This window comes from Zosterops lateralis (assembly GCF_965231275.1).
Source record: "Zosterops lateralis genome assembly, chromosome: 5".
NCBI lineage: Eukaryota > Metazoa > Chordata > Aves > Passeriformes > Zosteropidae > Zosterops > Zosterops lateralis.
Genome location: NC_139766.1, coordinates 54,469,813 through 54,495,438, shown reverse-complemented (window position 1 = coordinate 54,495,438; position 25,626 = coordinate 54,469,813). Strand labels below are relative to the sequence as shown.

The window sequence follows — 25,626 nt, the reverse complement described above, 5'->3', positions numbered from 1 at the left end:
GACCCATCTACATGGGCAAGAAGTCAGGGTTCTCCAGAGCAGCTTGCTGAATAAACAGAAGTGGAATAACTCAAATAGCTGCTGTACTATGAATTTATACACTAGCTGTTCTGTCATAACTTCCATGGGACTTGCTTGTATAAATAAGCTTAAAAGTACTAAGCTCCTTGACAAAGAATTCACTAACAAAAAGAGATGCTGTAATAACCAGAAAGATTAATTTATGGATTAGCATCAGTGAAGAAGGTTAGCTTGTGGCATCATGCTAAAATGAACCAGATGCCAACAGTAAAGTTACAGGGCTCCCCGTGCCCTCAACACCTTCAGATCCACCTTTTGTTTCTGTTCTCTTCTTTTGCAGTCCCCTCAACGGGTATCAGTTTTCTCCTTTGCATCCTCATATGTCTCTTTTAACATTGCCAAAACCGTCACACTAAGAAGAGGCACAGGAGCTTATGTTTCCCTGCACCCACTGGCACACAGCTTCAGCAACTGTTGAAAGAAAGGTGACCGAAGTTGAAAATATGCTAGCTGGTTGCTAGCACTGCTGGTTCCCCAAAGTTTTAACTATTTCAGGAGCAGCTGCAGACACTGCAACTAAAGATTTTAACATGGAAAAATGTCAGAGTGAAATTTTTAAAACTTCTTTCAAGGACTGTGGCTAACCATTGGTAAGAGCAGTAGTACAGGATGCATGTCACCTCAGTTCAGTTCACACTGTCTAAATGGGGCCTTTAAAATTTCTCAGCTGCTAAACAAGAGCACAAATCTTAATTCTTCACCTCCCCTGTTCATGGGTAGTGACTACAAGTGATTTATTTGTGGCACAAAGCAGGCAGACAAAAGCTGCCAGAAAGCTGCAGTCTTATCTCCAAACAATTCCACTTCCTTCACACAGATGTTGACGCTAAAACCAACTTGCTATTTGTCAGAGGCAGGAATTCCTACCCTCCCCTTGCCCTCTTTTGCCTTTTTTTAACTTCATAACTCAAACTAGGCTATCACACATAAAACCTGGGATTATATGACATTTTGTTTTGGATTTGCTTGCACTTGTTGAATTTGTTCTCCCATGTTAAACAAAGAAGACAAAACTACTTCTGCAAGTTTTATATAGCTTTTGCATTTCTATTACTCAGAAAGGCCAAACTCATCTGTTGGTAGCAACAATATACCACAAAGGCCCTTTATGGTACCACCAACTGTAGAAACTGATGAGGAAAAACTCTCTCTCAGGACAGGCACAGCATCCTCTCTATTGACTGTATGCTCCTAGTGTATTGTAAACACTTCAGGAAATTAGACAGCAAATAACAATAAAAATTATAAAGTCCCTTGAAATACCAACACATACCGCCACACTTCAGCACCTACACCAAGGCAACACCTGTGTTCAAACTATTTGATTTGTAAATTTCTTACTGAGTTTCAACAAAGGGAAAAAACCACTGGCTGGAACTAAATATGAATAATCACTTTTCTCCATCAAAGTTTAAAGAACAACTGCACATTTGGAAAGGAAGTCTCCTGTCAATCATCATTACAGAAGTGCTTTCTCCTCTTTCTTTCCTTTTCATACTTAGCTGCACACCAAGTAATTTTCTCAGCACATAAAGCAACAAGAGAAGAGGATCTGTGAGCAGCACCAGAGGATACAAGATATGTGATCTAAATAATGGATTTTATGAGGATGTGGTTGTGTCTGCCTCCGGAAAGGCAGTTATCCTTTGCTTCACTGGAGAGTCATACACAAATCAGATAGTATTCAAAAATTTTTTAAAAAAATATTTAAAAAGGCAATCTTGCCTGGTCTGACCAAATCTGAGGGCTTTTAGAATGCTACTCAATACCATCAATTTATTCCCACAACGTTTATTAAATTATGCAATATTTTCCCTCTGGCAGAAACATGAAATGCAAAAGAAAGATATTGCCAGACTGAAAATTACAGAATGTACTTTTCAAAATACTACCAATAGAAAATAAAGAATTCCATTTTTTATGTACACATATTAATACACACATTTTCCTCCTTAAAGTATCTAGGCATATGAGCATCTGCCATTATACATGACAAATAGCCTGGAAAATCTCCCACAGGCCAGAAACTTGTGTGCAAGTATGAAATAAGCAAGTCACAAGTAAATACAAACTCTACTTGGAAACTGTGGCCCTTCAAGTCCAAACAAAGCAGACAGAAAATTTAAAAGACCCCCTCCAAAAGGGGACAAACAGGAAGAACTATCAACTACTATGTTAAAAACATAATTTAGTGAAAGGGGAATCCTCAGAAAGGTCTAAAAGTAGTAAGGGTGACTTTGCAAAGATGGTACTCAGCCCTGTTTCACTTAATGATGTTTCAATGATTTGTAAGTAAATGTAAAATTATACTGGTGGTTATTTTTGTATGTTGTGTGCAACTCAGCACTAAAACTTTTGACCACATAAGAGCAAAATCTAGGAACTATGTGCAAAATTGGGGCACAACATCGTGGTTACAAGTCCAGAGTGACTGTGAGGCTGAAAAAATTAACATTATCCTCAGAGACATCAACATGGGTAGTACATTGAAAAGGTGTATGTTATGTCCGTATTTCCTACTGGATTGGTTGCTACAAAATACTTTGATCAGTTCAGGAATTCCCATTCCAAAGCAAGTCATGAAAAACTGAAGAGTCCTAAGAGACAACCCATGAAGGGCACACAAAATCTAAACCCACACATTTAGTGCTTTTCAAAGAAAATCCTCAATGCATGAAGAGAACATTAATACTTGACCTAGTACTCACAAACTAACCAAGACTCAATGGCTGGAAGTCAAAGATAGGCAAATTATGCCTAGAAATTAAGACATTTTAAAGTGGTGAGAAAAATTAACTAGTGATGTAATTAATCAATAATTACAGTGAATTTTTAATGTTCTTACAAATTACAGTTGCCTCTGTTTAGGAACACCAAGCCTTATGTAAATTGTCTAGATGGAATTTGCAGAATTTTTTTACTTATTTTCATAACTGATTTTCTTCTTGTCCAAAAAAGAAGCAGGTTGCTCTCAGCTGACTTCATTTTACCTCTTTTATTTTTTTGCATTAGAAATACAACCCTGTTGGCATATCTGTGGAGAATATACTGGTTTTTGAACAGTGGCTTTTCTGTTCCTTCCTGCAACTTATAGGCCAAATTACCTTTCAAACTAGTTAAAATCCATTAAGGAGAAAACATACTCCAGAACTGTTCTTTAAACTTGCAGAGACAAGGAAAAAGTATGGACCAAACTGAAAGCTTCTCAGAACTTCAGGTTCTCAGCACTCCTGATCTCATCCAACAGATAAGCACCGAAGTTCATTTGCCATTGCAAGGGACACCACATGCTCCCCGGAGACCTGGTTTTGCTGCTGTGGCTTCCCTTCATTAAACAGCAGTGTCCTTTGCAAGCACTGCCACACCCGCTTGTCTGCTGCTTTAACTTGTTCCAAAGAACTCTCACCCCATGGGATAGCCCAGAAACTGTTTCTTGGCCTCCATCCTGGAGAAATGCGAAGATTGGGAGAAGGTTCCTAAAGAGTTTCCTGGGAAAGCAACAAGTAATGAATGGTTGTGTCTGCTAATCTGCTGTGGGAACAGGGTAAAGCATGCTGAGTGACAAGGTCACTAGGTTCTTCATTTGCACCAGTTAGTTCAAGTGCCAGAGCATGGGAGAGTAAGCAAATAAGCAGGAGTCCAGTCTGGAACAAGTTATTTTCAAAGCAGGCTTTCTGCAGAGCTCTAATCTAATGAAATTCCTAAATTTTAGTGTCCAATGAAATTTCTCCCACTCCTCTAAATTGTTATTTCTTTAAAACACTAAATTGTTATTTCTATAAAACTGTCTGCACAAAAGCTTTTTAAAAATCCAGCTGTTTCAGACCAATGAAAATGTCACTGAAAACAATGAAGAACAAGCATTCATTTGTTAGCAAAAAGGTTTTTTTTAAAAAAATTAAATTAGTCTCTGGTGCTCTCTCCGTGATTTGCATTACCTACCAAAAATGTCACTGTTTTTACTTTCCCATCTTCCAAAAACATCCTTCCAATCATTACAAAATTACTATCCTTTGAAGTCCATACCTCTGCACCCTTCATGTTCCCTGCTTCCTAAAGCACCTTCAAGTGACATGCTTACAGTTCACATGAAAAACAAAGATACGGGAAGGGGCTGAGGAAAGCAGAGGAACAGGCCACACCATTCACGTTTGCTGCGTGTGGCTTTTTACTCCACTGAAAGATAAACTGCTGTCTGTGTTGGCAAGGGAGGCAGTCTGGCAGAGCCACCCTCCAGAAAAAGCCCTCCAGGAATAGCTCCTCTTCTCTAGCTGATGAAGTGACTGAAAGGAGTTCTCCCTTTGCACCAGTGCCCCAGTGGCCGGCCTGGCTCCCCGGAGAGCTGGTGGGAAAAAGATGACTCGGCAGGAAAGATCGACTCTGACTGGGAGGTACTAAAACAAGAGTGAGCTGGGTGAGAATAACTCCAGCTCTCTGCCTAGAGCTGCAAGATGCATCTGCCACAGAAGTAAGGGGCAATCCTGCTAAAAGGCAACTCTTACCAGATCCATTAAAATCTGAATGCATTTAAGCGGAACACAGCCCTCTCAGGTCAGCCTTGGGGCTTCTTCCTGTGCCCAGCTGTGTGTACAGCAAGAAACAACAAATGGTTGTTTATGCACAGCCAGATACAGAGATACTGGGCTTAATCAGCACAGCTCACGGCTGTGCCCCTCATTTGCAGCATCAGCTTTGAGCCCAGCTGCTCTGGACATGTCCAGGCTGTGCAAACACAGTTCTGTCCCACTGCAGGACATTCCTGTCAGGAGCGGCACAAGTGGATACTGCAGGAAAACAAGTTTGGCATACAAGTTCATTATCAAGAACATTCAGACCAACATGGGTAAGATCTGTAAGTTTTCAACTTCCCAACCACCTTTCAGAGTCTTGGGGAAAAAACCGTACTTTTCTACTCAAGGAGCATACACTCAGCAAAAGTTAACACAATTTTAGAGGAAACTTTTTTTGTTTGATGCTCAACAGCTCTGTTAGAACAGTGGTCACTTGAATTTATTTTTTTTTCACTTTGACACTTTCTGAAGTTTCAGGGTGAGTTTTTCTAAAGGAAACATTTATAAATTTCATAAAATATGGTGTAGTGTTAGTAGTGCTCCAAACATTTTATAGTGGCTAGACAGTTTCTAACCATAACGCAGAACAATAAAACTGTCATTTTATTAGATATTAATCCCTCCCTATGTGACTCAAACTTTCTGAATGCACAGAGCTTGAGACTGAAGGACCTGAAGAACTGGTGGTGGAATCTTTTGTTTCCAGAAGTCCTGTCAAAGCCTTAACAACTCTAAGTCATTAACAACCAAGGAGGTTTTCTTTGCAATTACCTAGTGGCCTCTCTTTGCAGGCATCCCTAGCACACACTATTTCAGCAGGTGCATAATGAAAAGAAAAGCTTTGATACAGTAACAGAACTATCTTCATATTTCCTAACTGCAACCCTCTCCAGCCAGGAGGAAGGCACTGAGCCAATGTCAGAAGTGTAATTTGTAGATAAGCTGTCAGCTTGGGATCACACTCCTCACAATAGAAAAAATGAGAGGAAATCTCTCATGGCCACTGACCATGAAAGAGAAGGATTTTACAACACTGAAACAGCTCAGAGCCAAACCAATGCAAGCAAAGTGACAGGAGCAGAGAGTGACAACTCTGCTGTGCCACGCTCAGCCTCTTCTGGTTAGACAGCCAGCTGACCACTTTGAATAAAAATATACATGTGTGTCATAGGAAGTCCCAGCTGAACCCAGCAGCCCACCTGCAACGTGCTGAACACAACGTCCCAATGCACGGCTCCCCCAGCTGAACTGGGAAATTGCAGCAGCAAACAAATCTGACTGAGAATCCGGTGACCTCTGCCTGATGATCTTCCTGTGGGGACTGCCTGCAGGACACATGCCCAGGTCCCCTCTGGAAAGCCACAGGGGAAGGAATACCTCACAGCCTCAGGTGATTAGAAAACTGCTGGCTCTGCAAAGCTAACGAAAACAAAGAACTCTGTGCTGAACCTCCCCGGGCACTTCAGCAGACAGCCTAAAGAAGTTACGGGAGAGGGAACTACTTACTTATTCAAGTAAAAATAAGCCAAGTCACAGTGCAGAGGCTTTGCTTCTTCCCTACTTGTTTGAAACACGGGCTAGTAATGGGTGTCTTTGTTTATATACACATGAATATTAAAAGTACAAAGATTTCCAAGGTTAGCTTAAACTCCTTATTATTCACTGTGCGTTCTCCAATAAGAGGTCATGTATCCATTTGTTTAAATATTACTTAAAAATCATACAGATGTTTGTCCTTTATTTCCTCAGCAAATCTATTATGTGACCCAGCTGGTATCAGAAAGCCATCAGCCTCATGAGATGTAGGGACTTCCTCCTCACTGCAAAAGGAGATAACAAAATAAAGAATCCTAGCTGAGAGAGCAATGCCTGAGGTACAGAAAGGGAGTAATTTTTTTTCCAGCTTTGTTATTCAAATACTCTGAATTTACTCTAGTCTCACTCTGATTTCTAAGGGTGTTGGATGCTGTCCCAGAAAACAGGAAAAGTTAATATACTTGGGTCGTGGACCAAAAGAATAACTTTTGTTTCCACATGCACATTATGACAATAGAAGTGCATAGGTGCCTTCTACCTTGAACAGTCACCAGATTTTTGTTTCATATATGATTCTTCTTGCTTACAAGATGAACCTCCACTTCTGTGGCACAGGTCAGGGCATCAGATTCAAAACATTCTCCATCCCACAAGCCATAATTTGTCACCATGTAAATCTTATGAAGAGAGACAAAGATGAAATGGCTAGAATTATAAAGGAAAGTTAGCATAGTGTGATGGACAAAGCCTAATTTAAAGGAGTAACCTGTGCAGGGTGGAAGAGAAAGGTCAAATGCTTGGAAAAATACACTGATATCCACCCAGGTGACTTGCATGGAAAAAATCTACATAATTACATGTGCCTGTAACTGTTATTACATCTGGGCTAGAGGGGGAGAAGAACCCAGGAAAAGATCAGACCACACCCTGATTTGCCATTCACAGTCACCTGTCTTGGAGAGATACAGAAATCACATGTCTTTGTGGCTGTGTTTTTAGAAAACTAAATGCTTTTCTTAACAACTCATTATGTAAGGCAATTCTTGCTGCCAGCATCCCACAATGCAAGAAAGAAGGGAATTGATTGCATAGGAGGGTGGAGACAAATGTACTTGCAAAGTTAAATGAGTCAGCTTGGAAAAACTAACTCAACACAACCTAAAGAGAGAAAGTGGCAAACAGCAACAACACTTTACATAAAATGCTCTCTTTGAGGGCTCAGAACAGGGCCTGCCAGAGGCTGCTGCATACTGAATGATGCGGAAGGCAACTGTGTTTACCACCTCCCTACCAACGTTCCAGACCTTTACCCCTTTCCTGAATCGTTTTCTTGAAGAATCCATGGCTGTTGGAGGGCAGCCCTGCCTGCTGCTTGGCTGCAATCCCTTATGTAAACCTGGCAGCAAGGCTCCTCAGTGGTAAGGCAAATTATTACTTTTGATGAGGACTGAATGTACTGGCATGACAGATTTCAAAAACAAAAAAAACCCAAACCTAAACAAAAATAGTCGGCTAAGCAAACAACACTAGCCCCCCTGTTTGATTTGTTCTGGCAAGAACAGGCCAATTCTTATCACATGCCAGAGAACAATAAGTTTTGGCTTGCCTTGGTTTTAAACCACAGCTGCTAAAAGGAAAGCCAACAAATAGGGAAAGTGTTTATAGTAAGCACAAACTTCTCAGTGTACAAATATATGTATGTTTTCATACCTCAAGAACTAGCAGTGAAAACACACAGTGTCCTTATGAAGAAGGCACGGCAGGGTACATTAACCAACCCTTTATTTTAGGGATGCTACCATATTAATAGGCACGTGGTCCCTTTATTTTCAGGACACAGGTCAGATATAAGGACTTTTGTGAACAAAAGGTTGATGTAAACAAACCTTCTCTTTGAGAGCATGCACGTGTTAGAAAGCTAGCACAGCGTATCTGTGCTGGCAAATCTCATTGCAGCTGTGATGACAGTCACAAACAGGAATTTGTGATCTCTGGCACACAAAGATGTGGCTACAAAATACAGAAGGCTGGCTTACTGAACAACTGCTGTGGTTGCTCTAAGCTGTGGCTCTGAGGAGCTGCTCACATTTTTCATGAAGTATGCCTGACATACACGGCACCCACTCCCCAACACACAACCACTACGAGGCAAGGACAGGTACTCAGGTGCACTCCTTTGATATTTCCAGGCACAGAGCCTAACAGCACCACAAACCGCAGGATGCTCTCCCACTGAGGGATCCCTCTTCAAAATAGTCTCAGGAGTGCAAAGAGATGCAGCTCTAGTAAATGCTAGAATAGACATGTACAACAGCAAAGCGTATTTCAGCACCCTTTCCTGGACAAAAGATCCAGCATAGTGTCAACTACAGTCTGCAGATAGAATGCACCTCTGAGACAGTATCAGGATGGACATTTATGCTCACCATCCTCAATCCCCTGCTTCACATTTTGACTGCAGGAAGATATTTCTCCACCTTCCTGGAGGCTCTCTCTTCTCTTTGCTTGCATACAAAGTTTAGCACGAAAAGCTAAACTTTGAGAGAATTGCTTGCAAGAGGCCCTTCTACCTTTGTATCTACATAAATCTTAATATATCTAACCCTGACATAAAAGCCATTTGAATCTATTATTTGAAGCAGTTATTTGAAGTTTTAGTACCTCTAAACATATTCAAAATCATGCCAATGCCTACTGCAGTCATTTGTGAGCCAGAGCTTTGAGCAGACTTTTTCCTTCTAGACAGAGAAAGAAAGAAGGATCCAAACAGGGACTCTCAGCTTCACAGAGCTGCAAGCCCACTCCTGAAGGTCTGGTCAGGCCCCAGGGTGGCCCATTCCCTCCAGTGCACTCTCCAGTCCAAAAGTTGTTGCCTCCCCCAGCTCCTGAGTCTGCAGTGTGTGTCTTGTGGCTCTCATCCAGGTAAAGACAAAGGATATGTGTCGTTCCCAGGCTCTGGAGGTTTGGCTAACTTTAAGTTCTGCACAGGAACTCTTGCAAAAATGAGATGAGAGTCACAGAAGTAACAAACAGGCTGCATACTGCCTGAAGACTTCAATCCTTTTTCACAGGACCAGTCTCTCCTGCCCCTTCCCTGCTTTCTTCCTTTCTCTCTCCACTGTTTTTGGATTTCCTCAAGAGCTGCATTACAGTAGCTTTTCTGCTACTGCATAATTAGCAGTTTGCCCTTGGCATACAGCTATAAGAATGAGGCAATTTTCAAAACGACACATATATTATGTGCTAGTGGGGACCGTAGGTACATAGGGTTAATCCACCTATTTTGTTCAGAAAAGAACACAACTTATAACATTTTGTTAAGATAACTCTTGCAAACAGAAGGTGATACAGATTTTAGGCTCTGCAATGTTTTGACTGCAGCTGATACATGGCATATTTCAGATGACAGCAGCACCTTCAAAAAATTCCTGCAATGAGGATTATCATACCTGTAAGGAGGCATAACATGACTTTCAGTATTTTTAAAAATTGTAAGTCATTACAGAAGACATCGTCACAACTGTAGTTGCTACTTAATATGTGGATCTTCATTTTAAGAACAATTGTATGAAGACACATATTAAGAGGCATTTTAAACAGTATTAAAAATCACTAATCAACCAGAAGTCTCTTAGTTTCTCCCCGAAGGCTCTAGTGTAAATGAAAATTTATAGAAGATTGTAACCTTTGCTAGAATGAGCCTTAGGGGCTTAGTGTGTGTGGTTACTTCTTCACTGTTATGCTTGTGAAGCTGCTAAAGGTGGAATTCTGCATCTACTGTTCTACACAGACCTTCATCCTCTTCTAATCCACCCATATCATGGTATCTGAGCGTGGAAGGGGAACAAACCACAGGCGTTTTCATGAAACAGCAAATGATTATCACTGCCAAGAACAACCTTTATTCTCTTCTAACAAAGATTGTATCATAGCTGAGCAGATACAGTAGTTCCACTGAAAACTTATCTGGTAATTACATATAATTAATGATAACATTTATTTTGGAACTGTTGGTACCTTGTGACAAACCCCCCCCCATCCCAACAAGAATAGCAGTGTGTTTGCACATTGTAAATCTAGGTCAGATGCCAGAGTCCTTCTGCTGAAAAGGGTGAAAACTCCTAATAATAGCCTTGCGCTGAAATAACACCAGGTAATACTTCACTGTGGGCTTAAATTACATGGGAGTGGCACAAGGATGCCAAAAGCATGTTTAAAACCACTCCTGATACATCAGAGCACTACACCGATGCCAGGGAATCAAGGTTTGTGCCCGTTGCACAGACAGCTGTCCCCCAAGCATATTAGGTCTGCTAGATACCTCTCTCTGCTCTTTCACTACTCCAGGGCCTTCTCTCCATCCCATCCTGCCAACAACCTGCCAGCCTGAAGCTGGGAAGAAAATAACAAATACTACCCACTCCTCCTCCAGCAGCAGCAGTAGATCACCGACAAAAAAGCACCAAAAGCAAACAGCAGCATAGATATTCAACACAATTAGGTAAATATGTACAGAAATGTGACAGGATAGAAAACTAAGGCATTCTTGAACAAAATGGGATTACAAGAGAATTTATTTCTGCAGTTAATTAATTTCCCAGATAAAATCAGAGATGCAGACATCTTTCAATCCAAGGCCTGAGCATGGAAATCAGGCTTCTGCCTAGTTAAAAACACATTTCATTTGGTGCTTAATGTCCTGTGCCAGCACTGGCCCAAGTGTCCCATACTTCAACAGTATGCAATTACATATTGACAGGCAAGCAGGATTCCCTACAGCAAATAATTACATTGTTTGGGGACTGTTCTCCTAAAAGAAAGGCAGTTTGTTGGGGTACCTCATGAAGTACATCAGTCACACACACCCTCCCAGACATGACACCTGGCAGTTCTTTATTTCAACCCTTGGGCACTTCATTTCCCTTTACACCTTGGAACACATAGCAGAGTACAGGCACACTCTCTGCCAGGCTCCAGCATATCAACACGAGAGGTTGGAACTTCTGCCACAGCCCCACCTGTCTGGCCCTGTCTAGCTGCTAGAATTGTATTGCCTTCTCCAATTTGCCAGATGACCTGCTCTGATCATTGATTTCTAACTCATCTCAGTCAAAAGCAGCTGGACTGATGAAGCCATGTAAACAAACTTGATGTGTTCTGGCTGCAGGATTTTTTTGGGAAGCTTGGGGAGAGTGAAACACACAGCTAACATAGCTAAGAGTTAAAGAGCATGTGTGCCTGCCAAGGGCTAGAAACCAAATTCAACATCTCTGCTTCATCACCATTACTATTAATCAAAATCTGGTGTTAGTGCATAATTTGCTAACTTGTCCTGTAAACTGAGTGCTGTCTGTCTGCACTGGTGCTGAGAATAGCACACATCTCCTGCTTACACAGTGAAGTCACTCACTGTTACGTGTCTGGCAGAACTGCCTCTGCTTTGTGTTCCTGGTTGGTATGCTGGGACACTGCAGTGTTCTGTTTCATGACATGAGAATAGCACTATTTCTCACATCAGGCCAATTCTATATTTTGGTAGCACACTGCAATTTCCCACAGTAATCTAAATCCTTCATGTGCTGCACTAGACACAACGGAGAGAGAACAGCAGACTCAGTTCAATATCTCGAGAATAATGAAAAGATCCTGGTTCAGCCTGATGTGCAGGGAAGGACTTCACAAGAGAGCAAAACACCCATTACCTGTTCACCTAACAGACAATCTGCCGGTCATCAAAACTCAAAATACTCTTTTAGATAAATATTTTTATAGTTGCTTTAAACTGATAGACTCTCATAGATAAATTCAGAAAGATATTTGTACAGATACTCCACACATACTCTTCCACTCTTGTGTGAACGGAGTAGTACTATCAGTAGCACCATTCTTGCCAGAAAGAGAAAACCCTTCAAAAGCCCCTTCCTTTTTGGATTTAAGAGTGAGAATGAAGTCAGCCATCTATTAAGACTTAAGCTGGGCAGATCAAATACATCTGATTATTCAAAAGAGACACATTTTGGTTGCATCTTGTGCTTGGTGTAATTTCTATTACCTGACTGTAGATTAGACCTGTCCACCTGGACTCCTTCACCAAGCAGGCTACCTTTGTATGCTTGAACCAAAGCACACAGCTGGCTTTGGATTCAACAGGAAAAGACACACTAATTTATCTCACACCCCAGTATCCTGTTTAAATGTTCAAAATGCCCAGAGACAGAGGTGCAGGTACAAAACAAACAAAGACACAAACACAAAGACAAAAAAAGAACACTAACCTGGAGAAAAACACGTCATTGTTAAAGAAGGAGATTTCATCTGCTAAGTCCACCTCCTTCCCACGTGAACCACTGTCCGTTAATTGGAGGTTGACTTGAGGTATTCCATCTGAGTGGCCTGGTTGGGGAAATAGGTCCATTTGGCTGGATTGTTCCACTGGGGGTTTGGTCATCTGTAGAAGTGAGGAGAGAGAAAATCGAAATGTGAAAGGAAGAAAAGCCAGAACAGCCCTTTCAGATAATCTGTAACTGAAAGACATTCTGTACCGGTGTACAAACAGCAAAGGTGACAAGCTGCAAAACAGTATTACAAAATACACATAAACCAAACACTCAGCTTGATAAAGACTATTTAAAGAAAAATAAAGGTGTGTCTATTGAAAGAGCAGGGCCAAGAAAAAAATTAAGAAAAGAAAGGTAAGTGAAATAAATACTTATTTTCTGTACCACAGCAGGCAGACTAAAAAAGTTTGCACTGAATTTGCTTCTTGACACTACCAGAGACACAGACACTAACAGCAATTATTATAGCTCTTCTCAATACCCTTCCCATCCTTTTTAATGACAATTGATATCAACATGTACCCTAAGAATGCTTAGGGGAGAAAAGCAAGTTCAGAGGTCTGCCCCTCATTTTAACAGCAAACATTGAACCTAACCTTTGTGATTAAGTTCAGTTTTCTCTTGTGCTCACTTCTGATTTTAGCCTTTGCAAGGCCCGGGGGCTGTGAGTTTCACAACACTGTTACACATTGATTAAAATTGATTAAAAAGTACTTCTATTTTAGGTTAGGTGACATAATCTTTTCCCTTAGTTTTGAACTATGAGAACTTGCCAGTAACTATTCCTTAACCATCTTCCCCATACCAATCTTTATACTACTGCAATAGTGGTCTCTAATCAGACAGAAAAATACAAGCTCATATAGTCTCTCATTTTACAGAAGTCATACTCATGTGTTTGATCTTTTTTGCTGCTTTTCTCTACACTTTTTCACCTACTATGAAGTCCTTTCTAAAATGTAGTCAGAACTGCATGTGGCATTATATATGAAGGCAGATTTAGTGGTGGCTTCTCATGAAAATCCAATTTTTTATTTGTTTTCATGATTGCTTAATTTGGAGCTCATCAGTGTACATATTTATTTAATCTATAGGGGTTTGTGGACATAGTTAGCACATAGTGAAGGAAACTCAACTAATCAGTTTTTCACCTAACAAAGAATAAATTAGAAGCCTTCTGAAAGTCCTTGTAGCCAGCTTTTAGTTTTTCCTATCTTAAATACTTTTTCTATTAGCAGTGCATTGAGTATTTTCTAGGTCATTATGAAAGCAGTTAAGTAGCACAGATTCCAACAAAGATCCTTAAGGGGGTTCTCAGAAAACCTTTCTCCACCAATAAACTGATCATATCTTTTTACTTCTTTCTAGTTATTAATCCATAAATCCTTTCCTTCTGATCACAAGATATCTTTGCTTCTTTAGAGACCATTGACAATTCCATTAAAACCTTTTGAAAATTCAAGCACACTATACTGACTGTACCTATGCACATCTTCACAGGCTCTTCTGTAACAATTTTTTCTCTGAAGAAATAATGCTGGTGCCTCCTAAAAACTTTAATTATCCATTGGTTTCTCAGTTCTGCTGCCTGCTGTACTTGTTATAAATCTGCTGGACAGTAAATCAGAATTTCTGAACTCCTTTTCACACCTGGCTTACCCTAACGTGTTTTGGTAAAATTTATTTTACTTCTGTTTCTAGTATTTTGTTCCACCCACAGTTGCTCTCAAATGCTTTGTTCATGTTGAAAGTTTCATGGGACAGAAGGCTGCTTCTTACTGAGCTTTGTAGAGAATAAAATGACAAATAAAATATGTATCAGTGCAAAGGGAAATCAGAGAGAGTTATTGAGACAGCTTCCCAGTTTCAGCCTCTGGACTGCTTGCTCTGAGTAAGATCCTGACTTTGCTGACGTCAATGGGCACTTTACCTGGAGTCAGAATCTGACCTTTGGACCACTGCTGGTTCCAGTAGCACTCTGTTAGCCCATCACCTGCAGCTGTCTCTGGCTGTTGGCACCATGGGAACTGGCACACAGCACATGGACACCAGCCAGTGCCTCCCAGCAGGTACAAAACAGCAGCAGTGCTGTGATTTCAAAGGTCTATGGGGAAGAGGGGAGACATAGAGCTACACAATGGCAATGTTACAGGAGAGAATCACAACAGGAGGCAGCAGGGTCTGGGGTCTGGAGGCACTGAAGAAGAGACCAGAGCCCAACTGGCTACAACCTCCTTTCAAGTACATGTAGAGAGCAATAATGTCACCCCTCAACCTCTTTTTCTCCAGGCTAAATAAGCCCAGCTCAAGAATAATACGTTCTGCTGCATACTGAGATGCCTGATGTGGTGTGGTGTCTGTCAAAGAAGCATTTTGTCCCCAGCAAAATCTAACTACTAAACAAACACACATCTATAAACCTTTATAAATGCATACAAAGCTTCACTTTGAAAGACAACATCAATAAATGCAAGGACAAGCCTAGAGAGTAGGCTTTAGCTGAAGAAAAAATAATTTGATTTTTGTTTCCTGAAAGTTTTTTCTCTGGTGAAGCTTAACCTCAAATTTCATTTGACGAAGATCACACTCAGCCTGAAGCAGGTATGTTGTGGGCTGTTACAGCATAGCTACAGTCTGTGGCCACTGAAAGCATGGACTCTGCTGAAGTCTGCAGCTCTATAATTTAAACTACACCTTCATTCTCAGCCAAATACAAGCAAAATAACATCAGGTGCTATTGACAATCAAAGGGACAAGAAAAGAATTATCCAAAGAAAAGGAAAAACACCAAAGAACAGAAAACTATTACACCATACATCCTGCATTTGCCTGTCAAGTTTTTTTGTTTCAAAGTTCAGATGCAAGGAAGCGTGTCTGCAGTTGTAATAGAAACTAGTCAGTTTTATGACCACTATAAACATGCATCATGATGGGTGTTGAAGAAAGTGCAAGAAAACCTTTCACCTGGAGGCACAAGCTGACCAGACAAGCTGACATCATCCTACACAATACCATCATCAAGATTCCTCATAACTGACTGGCTGCATCATAGGGATGTTTCATCTCCCTGTGAGGTGTCAGAAGCTTCTGGGTTCAAATATCTAAAATGAATACGACATATTTTAAAGATCTGACGTGGTATGGTGACTAATCTTTCTCTGTTCTTGAAGAACAGGAGCTGTTCCAGGTGAGTCTGGAGAGCTCGGTGCATATGAATCAACATGGTTTAAAGACAGATCCTTAGCACATGTCATCCTGTTTTTCTGAGTACCTCACTCATGTTCTCAAGTAGAAAAATTAAAAACTTCCAATATCTCAAGCTATGTATGAACATTTCCAAATAACTGGACAATTCATACTCATTTAAGTAATTATGAAAACTAAATGCAGATCTTTTAGAAAAAACTAGCTGTGAGTTTATATTTAAATGTCATCATTGAAAGGATAATAAAGATATTTCTATAAAGTATCCTCAAAAAACCCACCAGGTATTTAAAACATACATAGTACATTCTTTTCTTTAAAGGTGTATGAACACAGTACTCTTCCAGAGAAGAGGAACTTCCCTCAAAAATTTGTTTAGTACACAAATGCAATTCTTACAGTTGCCCACCAAAGCAAAGGGGTCCATATTACTTCTTGAAAGGCTTCACACTTTGTCACTCCAGTGCTTTTTCAACTTACAAGTTGTCTATATCAATATAAATATCCCATGGAATAGAAAAAAGGTACATTTCTTTGGAAAAACACAGGCAGGGGCAAGCAATGCATGGAAATCTGGAATGCTGGTTTCTTTTTTCACTCTAGTCTCAATTTGGCTAGCTATCCACAAAAAGTTTTAAGGTCTATCTATCCACTCATCAACATTACCTCTGCTTCATGAAGGACTGAGAAAGGGAGAACATTAACCAGCTGTAACTCATGCCTGACAGCTCATCAACCTGATTCGACCCAGTCAAATGACCAGGGAACGAGCCACCTGCCAAAGTCACCCACACTTGATATTTGGCCACTGAAACCTCTTGAACAAATACATTCCACTCACTCCAGTCATACACAGAGCTTACAGCTCTTTGCCAAAGTTAATGGTAATGACAGTGACAATTACACCCGGCCTTGTTTGGAGACACAGATTTTGCCAGAGGGTTTAGGTCATCCTGAATTGCCCTAGAGAATCTGGTGGAAATTCCTGCTGAGGCAACAAATCCCTTCAAGTCATTCAGTGAACAGACCAAGTATTTATGCTGTATTTGTTCTCCAAAACTTCATACTGCAGCCAGTTCTCACACAACACCAGCTCCACCACCATTTTATTGCAGTAAAGGACTTCTGGGACGAATCTGGACAGGATAAATCTCCTGTAGCTGTGAGTACCAGATATTTTTCAGGCCCAAAGGGCTTTCAAAGGCAGGGGTAAACCCACAGTGAGACCTTCCAGTTACATTCATCTCACACTTTTTACATTATTCTCTCACTTTCTATTCCTATGCTCCTACTGAGGGTGTGATTATGTCACTGGCCATGGCACAGAATTTCTGTGTGTGAGGAAGCAAGTGCCAAAGTCATGGTTTGAATGCTATGTGGACTACACCAGTAGGGACAAAGAAGTCAGAGAGGCTGTGGAACAACATAATTCGAACAAACCTGAATTATTCTGCCATTTTTTTTCCCATAACAGTAGAGCTAAAGGCAAGGGAGGAACCGCAGATGTTATCTACTGCACTTTACAAGGCCTTTGACACAGCTCCCACCACATCCTTCTCTCTAAATTGCAGAGACAAATATTTGATGGATGCACTTTTCAGTGGGTGAGGATTGGCTGGATGGCTGCACCCAGAGAGGAGTGGTCAAGGGCTCAATGTCCCAGTTGAGACTAGTGACAAGTGTTGTCCCACAGTACAGCTGTCTTTAGTAGGGCTGCTGTCTTACTTAAAACGGGCTTGTGCCCAAATACTTCCCCAAAACATATATTCAGAAAGTAATGGAATGTAAAAATGTCACTAAAACCCACCTTGATTCATCACTTCACCTACCACCTATAATAAAAAACCCACACAGACATATTACAGTTGTGAAGTTGTTCTCAAATTAGAGATGCCCCATCATCCCAAATTACTGACACTGGGAGACAAAGATCAATAGCTTTGTAATTGTTCCAAGTTTAGCAGAGTCAGCACATACTTGAAAAATAATTCAGTTACCAACTCTCTTCCACACTCAAAACCAAGCCTGAAATCCTTTCTTGATTAACTGCCATACTGAAACTATAAAGTCACGATAAATGTGGTCATCTTTACAATACATGCAGCTGTCACTGCCAAATTTGGATTTCTCTTACTCGTATTTTTAGGCATTGGATGACTAAAACACCTCCTTTGCACTCTGCTCTTCTTAGATACTGAAGTTATAAATTTGATGCAACTCTGAAGTGTATGAAGCTTTAAACTTCAACAAAATTCTGTTGTTTTATGCAAATTCAGATGTCTTAATGAGAACAAGACTCTTTGGAATCAAAGAGCTGAGTATTATCTTCCTTTAAACCACATCCCAGTCCTGCTTTATTTCCTTTTGTGACAAGGTAACCCATCTAGTTGGTCAAGGGAATCCTTTGGATTTCAGTAAAGCTTTCAAAACTGTCTCTCACAGTATCCTGGACAAAATGTCGAGCACACAGCTGGATAAACACATCATGGGATGGGTGAGTAACTGGCTCATGGGTTGGGCATCAAGGGTTATAGTGACTGGCGTGACATCAGACTGGTGACCTCTCACCAGTGGGGTTTCACAGGGCCCATTCTTCAGCTCTGTGCTCTTCAACGTCTTCATGAATGACTTGTATGCAGGACTTTATCCCTTAACTTACTAAGTAAGTTTGCAGAAGACACTAAATTGGGAGGAGCTGTTGAATTCCTCTGCAGAGGCCGTGCAGAGAGACCTCAACAAATCAGAGGACTGGGAAATCACCAACCACACAAAGTTCAACCAGGGAAAGTGCCAGATTCTGCACCTGAGATGGGACAACCCTGGATGTAGCACAGACTGGGGAATGAGATGCTGGAAGGCAGCACTGTGGAAAGAGACCTGGGGGTTCTGGTCCATGGCAAATTGAACATGGGTCAGCAGTGCCCTGGCAGCCAGGAGGGCCACCTATGTCCTGGGGGACATCAGGGACAGTATCACCAGCTGGACAAGGGAGGGGATTTTTCTGCTCTAATCTGCACTGGGGTGGCCTCACCTCAAGTGCTGGGGGCAGCTCTGAGTGCCACAATTTAAGAAAGGCATTAAACTACCAGTGTCCGAAGAGGGCAATGAAGATGGTGAAGGGTCTTAAGGGGAAGCCATATGAGGAGGGAATGAGGTCACTTGGTCTGTTCAGCCTGGATAAGAGGAGACTGAGCGAAGACCTCACTGAAATCTACAACTCCTCACGAGGGGAAGAGGAAGAGCAGGCACTGGTCTCTTCTCTGTGGTAGCAGTGACAGGACTCAAGGGAATGGCCTGAAGTTGCTTCAGGGGAGGTTTAGGTTGGATATCAGGAAAAGGTTCATCACCCATACAGTGGCTGGGCACTGGAACAGGCTCCTCAGAGCAGTGTTCACGGCACCAAACCTGAGAGATTACAGGAAACAACACCACAGCCTCCATATTTGACCAAATCCACAGTGAACAGCAGAACTGCTTAAATGCTTGGAAGTAAACACACACTTTGCTAACACTTCTTGATTCCAGAGGTAAGGAGCTTGCAAATGTTCTCAGAAGCCTATGAAATTCAAGCACAGCTATGTAGATATGGCATTTCTAGCTCCAGAGGTAGTTTACTTGTCACTGGTTGTGAATCTTGTAATTTTTTTTCAGCAAACTCTCGAAGTCAAAATCACGTCTCTTATAAACGAAAGCAGATTCAGTGAACAAACTCTAAATTTTCCACGAAGGCTAAACATTAAAACGGTACACTCCAGAAAGATGTAATCTGAACCCAAAGCTATCTTGTCCTAAAAACATTCAAAATTAAGAAATCAACCCAGTAGTAAGATAGTCTTAACCTGTGACTCTCCATAGCACACACACAACAGGAGGTTGTTGAAGTGAACCAGCAACACCTTAACGCCCTTTTTCTGCAGGAGGTCAGGAACATTTGCCTAAGGGAATCCTTCAGTCTCCTGCCCTGTGCAGCTCTCCAGGCAGCTCTGTCAAAATGCTGCAAGTGTGCAGCCTGCATGGGATGTAGGCCAAAAAGCAACAAGATGTAAGGGCCTCAAGCCAGAAGACACAACCACCTCCCAGCGATTGCCAATTGCTGCCTGGCATCTGTTTGCCAAAGGAAACGCAGCATAGGGAATGTTCTGAACTGAAGTGAAGAAAGCTTTATCCAGGTGGAGAGGAAATAGTGGCATGGACATTCCTTTTGTCCCAGGAATCTCAGCAAAAGGCGAGTTGAGGACTTGCTGGCAGATGAAATAGAAAAAAGCCCTTAAAAGCAAAACAAGCATGCATGACTTCACACTGAAGAGATATGACAGGCCGTGGTCCTATCATTTCTGTGCAGCAACAAACCTTCTGGCCTCTTGAAAAACATAAATATCCAGCCTTGGTCACAACCCTGAATGTATCCCACAAGGATACTGGAAGTCATTCGCATCCAAATCCTAGAGTTCTGACTACACTGCAGGGACACTGCTCCTCTTAGAGTAACTTCTGCCTTTTATCAACTTTGGACTCTCTTAGCTTGAATAGATGATGCTTTGATAGTAAGAAGCACAAATATGGCCAGATGATCAGAATCACAGGAGAAATGCAGGAATGAATTTAGAAAGCTGACTATGGTGACAATTCCTGCTCTCAGCTTCCCACAGGGCAGACTTTCTGCTCATGTCTGTATTCACCTGCTCATTCAGAACAATAGTGAGAGCAAGAAAAATTATGGTAAATTACTGTAGTTACAATGGGGATTATTTGGTATTTCAGTATATTCCTAAAATAAATGTCACCTCCAGTGAAGGAATCCTAAAGCAAATGCTCTGTAACTCCCTGCTGTGCTGTTAAAGGGCAAATGTTAATGAGTCCATCAAAAGCCAGAGAACAAAGGTAAGTCAGTACAGTGCCCATTACATTCCTTCATCCTTCTTGCTGGCCAACTGTTTGAGGTGTAAACAAGTAAGTGTTTGCCAAAGGATTTCTTCATTAGAAAAATGTGAAGCTGTGCCAAAATTCAGAGCTGTTCCACTGAAGTCCATGCAAGTAGGTTGGAAAGTTTAAAACAAGCTGTTAAGAAACCTGTCTTTCTCCATGTATGGTGCTTCTCCTGTCCCCAGCATGACAATGAATTACACAGTAATGAAATAATTTTCTGCCTAAAAGACACTGTTGGCACTGGTCTGAACTGTGCTACATCCCATAAAGTGCAGGCAGATCCTTCAAGGAAAAACAGATTAGTTTTATCTCTGTATTTCTCCCACCCTGCATTACCATATGGCCAACTCATTAACCAGAGAACCTAAACAACTGAAAAGATGACTGTAAAGGCTAACTCCAGCTTTTACTCTTCAATCCTTTTTCCTTCTTAGCAATAAGGAATACTATTTACAAACTCTGTAATAAAAGCAGGTTCAGGTCTTAGGAATTTTGCACAGAGGTGGAGCAGCACTCTAATACCAATAAACTGGCACTAAACATGCTCAAGCTCATTTTTATGGCCCTCTGAATCAACACTGGGTAATAGAGATAAGCTGAGACTCCACTAGAAATTCCACTAGACCACATAACAATCCATCAACAAACGGACAGGAATGATCCTGTTCTCAGATCATTCACCTCTGAACTAGAAAAGGAGTTAAAAATACATTCTGTACTCTAACAGAACCTTCAAGGTGATCTCATAGATGTTTTGTATCTTTCTGGCATTGTATCTTCATTACAACTACACCTCCAGTTACAAGTACAAGTCATCACAGATAAATTACTCAGGTGAATCACATGTGTTAGATCAGATTCTTCTGTCATTTGAGAGTAAAAGTTACAAACCAACGTTCCTGCAGTTAATGTAGGACCAGCCTTGCCACTGACTGAATACTAAAAAGTGAGTATGCAATAGTCAGATTTCAGGAATCATGCAGTACAATAATTGCTTTTATTATGTTGAACAGAGATGAAAAATGAAAACAGAAGTGCATGAAGTAAAAGCAGAAAAACCTCTGATAGCGCACTACTAACTGCTCCATCGTGGATTCCGTAACAGCACACGTAGATTCATGTGTTTCAGTATAGAAATGCGTTTAATTTGCACAAAATAGTACTTCCAAGGGAGCTGGAGATCCATATACTGGGAACACAGCAAAAAGCACTAGCTAGTAGCTTATTAAACATTAACCTCCAAAAGTCTGCTAAATGCAGGCTCTGGCAAGAAGTTTTAATTGCACTGGGCAGAATGCACACAAATATATTCTTCTGATTCTCTAAGAAAAGATCTTATTTACAGTTTGTTCCAACATTTACATTTGCAAATGTACTGCCCCTTTCCTACTGTCCTGAAATTCATGCTGTTTTTCACAAGGCAAACATTACTATGAGATTATATCACTCCTCCTACAAACTGGCTTTTTTTTTTCTAACAGTACAGAACATCTTTATGTTAATTAGGACAAGGGGAAAAGCTCACCACCATTAACATGAAATACGCAAGTTGAAAGTCAAAACCTAGGAATATCAGGCAGGCCTAACAGTCATATTTTCAGGCTGCCCAAGTTCCTAGGCTACTTGGAAAATTTACAAACAAAAAAACCCAGAATCTTAAACAGAGTTTAAGCTGAGAACCCACTGCTGTCAAGTGTTTTGTTCTTGCATATTAGCTTGTGAAGGGCTGGCAGTATGTTTGATTTTACCCTCTAAAATCTAGAGAGTGGAAAGAACATTTTCATTTCCAGTAACATGTCATACTTTGGTAACTAAGCATATTTTGGCATATATTTTGTTTTGCTGAATACCCTGTGAACCTACAGATCAAAAAGTCAAGTCAATTAAGATATGTTTGACCACAATTAAACTGATTCCTAACTCTACCAGCATAGATTAAATAACTGTACATGTTCAGAAACCTGACTCTCTCAGAACACTCTTTGGTACTGGCATTCAATAAATCTAAATTGCAATTTTAAAATGCAAGTATTTAAAGTCAGGCACTTGCATTCCACACAGTAGTAAAATCAACAACATTTAGTCAGGTCACACTTGCAAGGACTTAACGCTTGTCTGTCTGCATTTCTGTTAAAGAAGTAAGCAATTACACCAACCTTTGTACTTGCATTAAAAAAATAACGATTACATAACTACCTATATGCATCTCAATGCATCTTTGAATTACTGAAGCCTGAGAACTCTTTGAGATTTCTATTTATTCATTTTTAGCACTGCTTGTGAAATTCATGAAACAGTGGGATGGAATCCGTTGTGCTTTAGAGCCTGATTTCCCTTAAAATCCATGACATGGCTGCTGTACAACTGGGATAAATGAACTTGGAGCCACAAAGTGACTAGCATGGAGACGTACTACCTGAGCATCACTTTTCTAGAACATTACAAATCTCCAGAGAATGCTCTAAGAAGTATGGAGTATTATCAATTGCATACTTTCCATTCTCAAGTGAAGAAAAAACATGCGGTGCAGCAGACTGGATACAAAACAAACTTTGTTTTGTTCAACTGTGTGTACTCAACAATCAGCATTAACTGTTTACACCTGGAAAGTTACCCAAGCCCTGCTTACTGTCAACAGCTGCCAGCAATCATCTCTCCATCTCATACTCCTCAAAACCCACTCAAACTAGAGTATCTGCTCATGATGGCATCAAGTCCCACCACAGTTAATAAGATAAAATTTCTATCAAGAGTACTTGGACCAAAGTAAATAATCAGCATCTATACAGGACACTGTCAAATCCAGGTTGTGAACTAAGTTTCTGTAATGATTTTTGTGCAAGAATTGACGAGATCACAGGGAAAGCCAGAGAATATTCCATGTCATAACTATGACAGACAATGTTTATTGGCAAACTGTACAGTCAGACGTCTATCAGCACAAAGTAAAGCTTTTAGTAATTTCCTACATCTGCAAATGTGGTACACTTAGAGACCTGCAGGTCCTCCTAACCTTACACTATAAAAATAAACTGTACTGGTTCCTTTATCCATTGCCATTAATAAGTAAGAGGGATTCATACAGCATACTTGCATCTTACACTGTTACCTATCTTGGATGTCAAGTTCAGAACAGAACAGAATACTACCTTCACTTTAATCCTTCTCAACAAAATGTCGAATGGGCATAAAAATTGTTGTTTCAGCCTCAGTCAACTGTACTCACAGAGATACTGACCTGTGCAGTCTATTTAAAGTCTTTTGTATCTGTAGCATGCTACCACACTAACATAAGACTTTAAATGCAACTGATTATGACTGCTTAAGGAAGGAATTAGGAAAAAAATAGGTACTAAAACAATGGTTATACATTGTGCTGTATTTTAATGACAACAAAAAACTTGTTTGTTGATAATACATAATACTCCCAGTTATCTCTAGAACAATCTCATTATTAATGCTGTGCTCATCCTCTCTTTTCTGCTTGATTCAGTAATTAATCTGTTTCTGGTCTCAGACACTGCATAATCAGAGGAAACTGGCCTGTGGGTTTCTCAGTTCAAGTTTTAAATGGTTCCAGAAAGCACCAGATCTATTTTTAGCTGTTAATACATAGAAGATCACTCTAAGTAAAATAAACTTGAACTTTTATCAGTGTGAAACTTTTTCTTAATTAAAGCACAAATTAGGTATTTTTTTTACAGAAACAAGGAGTCGGAGTCCCTTCTGCAATAAAGAATGTGCCATTCTGACTTCAACAAAATGTCATCCAATTTACTTTAAAGTGTTTGGCCTTGTGCCCCAAAAGAGAAAAGCTATTATATGGGATTGTTCACTGACTCTGTGCAGAGGCTTTGACAGAAAAAATAATTGTTGTCAGCACAGTGATTAGGGTTACAAATACTAGCGGTAATTCTTCATCAGGAAGAAAACTCACAACCACCATGGTAACTTGTAGAGGTCATGGGTGGTGGAGATGTTCTGTTGGATGGTTCATTATGTCCTCCAGTTAGGGAAAAAAACAACAACAAGAAAACCCAAACAAACAAACAAACAAACAAAAAACCAAAAGAAACCCCAAACAAAACATGTGTCCTTCAAATGACACTAGTGAAAGCCACATGTGTAACAAACAAAAGGAGTCAGTTCTTCACCTGAGAGGCAGCATTTGTGGCACACTTCTACAGATGAGATGTTGGAAGCAAAAAGCTTACACACATGTAAGAGAGACATAAGACAATTACTCTGGACATCACTAAATACAAAAACCCTATCAAGAGCAGGAAAACTTCCGAGAATAGTAATGAACTGGTAGAAAAAATGGAGAAAACACCTTGCTGCCCTATACTTCTCCTCCTTTGACATCTGCTTATGGGTAGTGCTGGAAGCAGCACACTGGGTTAGATGGATCTCCAGTGTGAGCCAGCACAGCCATTCTTATGTATGATGAGCAGACATTAAGAGGATTTTTCAGTGAATTTCATGCTGCAAATGACTACAGGAATGATGCATTAGCTGATTGCATGAGGACAGACTGCAACAGCTGATTCTTTACTGGGTCAGCAGCTGTACAGCATAGAGGAGAGAATATTCTGCTCCCTCCACGTAACGCTGCAGTGCAGCCTTTGCCTCAGGTAGGTGTCACCAGGGTCACACCTGTGAATCTTTCCAGGGCTACAACACTGCTGTGCATGGAGCAGTGCAAACGGAACAGTAGATTTAAGAGTTCCTGGATCTCCCTTTATTTGATGTTGGAGTGGCAAATACACCACTCCCTGTACTAAGTTCCCTGGGGCACAGCAGGGCAGGTGTGACATGCAGCAGTGCTGTCAAGGGTGCCAAAGTAGTTGCAGCACTGCACTTCTTACTCACAAAATGAAGAAAATATGGAATGTCTTCCCCTCAGTGATCATGCAAAAAAGCTGCAAATGGCCGATTAAGGCTCCAAAAGACACCCAAAGTATCAAATA

The 25,626-nt window shown here is 40.7% G+C and overlaps 1 protein-coding gene across 4 annotated transcripts in view; it reads right to left on the bottom strand.

Moving 5' to 3' along the window:
- Positions 1–25,626, bottom strand: part of FAM13A (family with sequence similarity 13 member A) — a 116,981-nt gene that overhangs the window by 59,278 nt on the left and 32,077 nt on the right. For all 4 annotated transcript variants that reach the window (XM_083861360.1, XM_083861362.1, XM_083861359.1 and 1 more), the window contains exon 6: positions 12,464–12,636. In XM_083861360.1, coding sequence (XP_083717486.1) covers positions 12,464–12,636 — 173 coding nt within the window. The remainder of the gene's footprint in view (positions 1–12,463; positions 12,637–25,626) is intronic.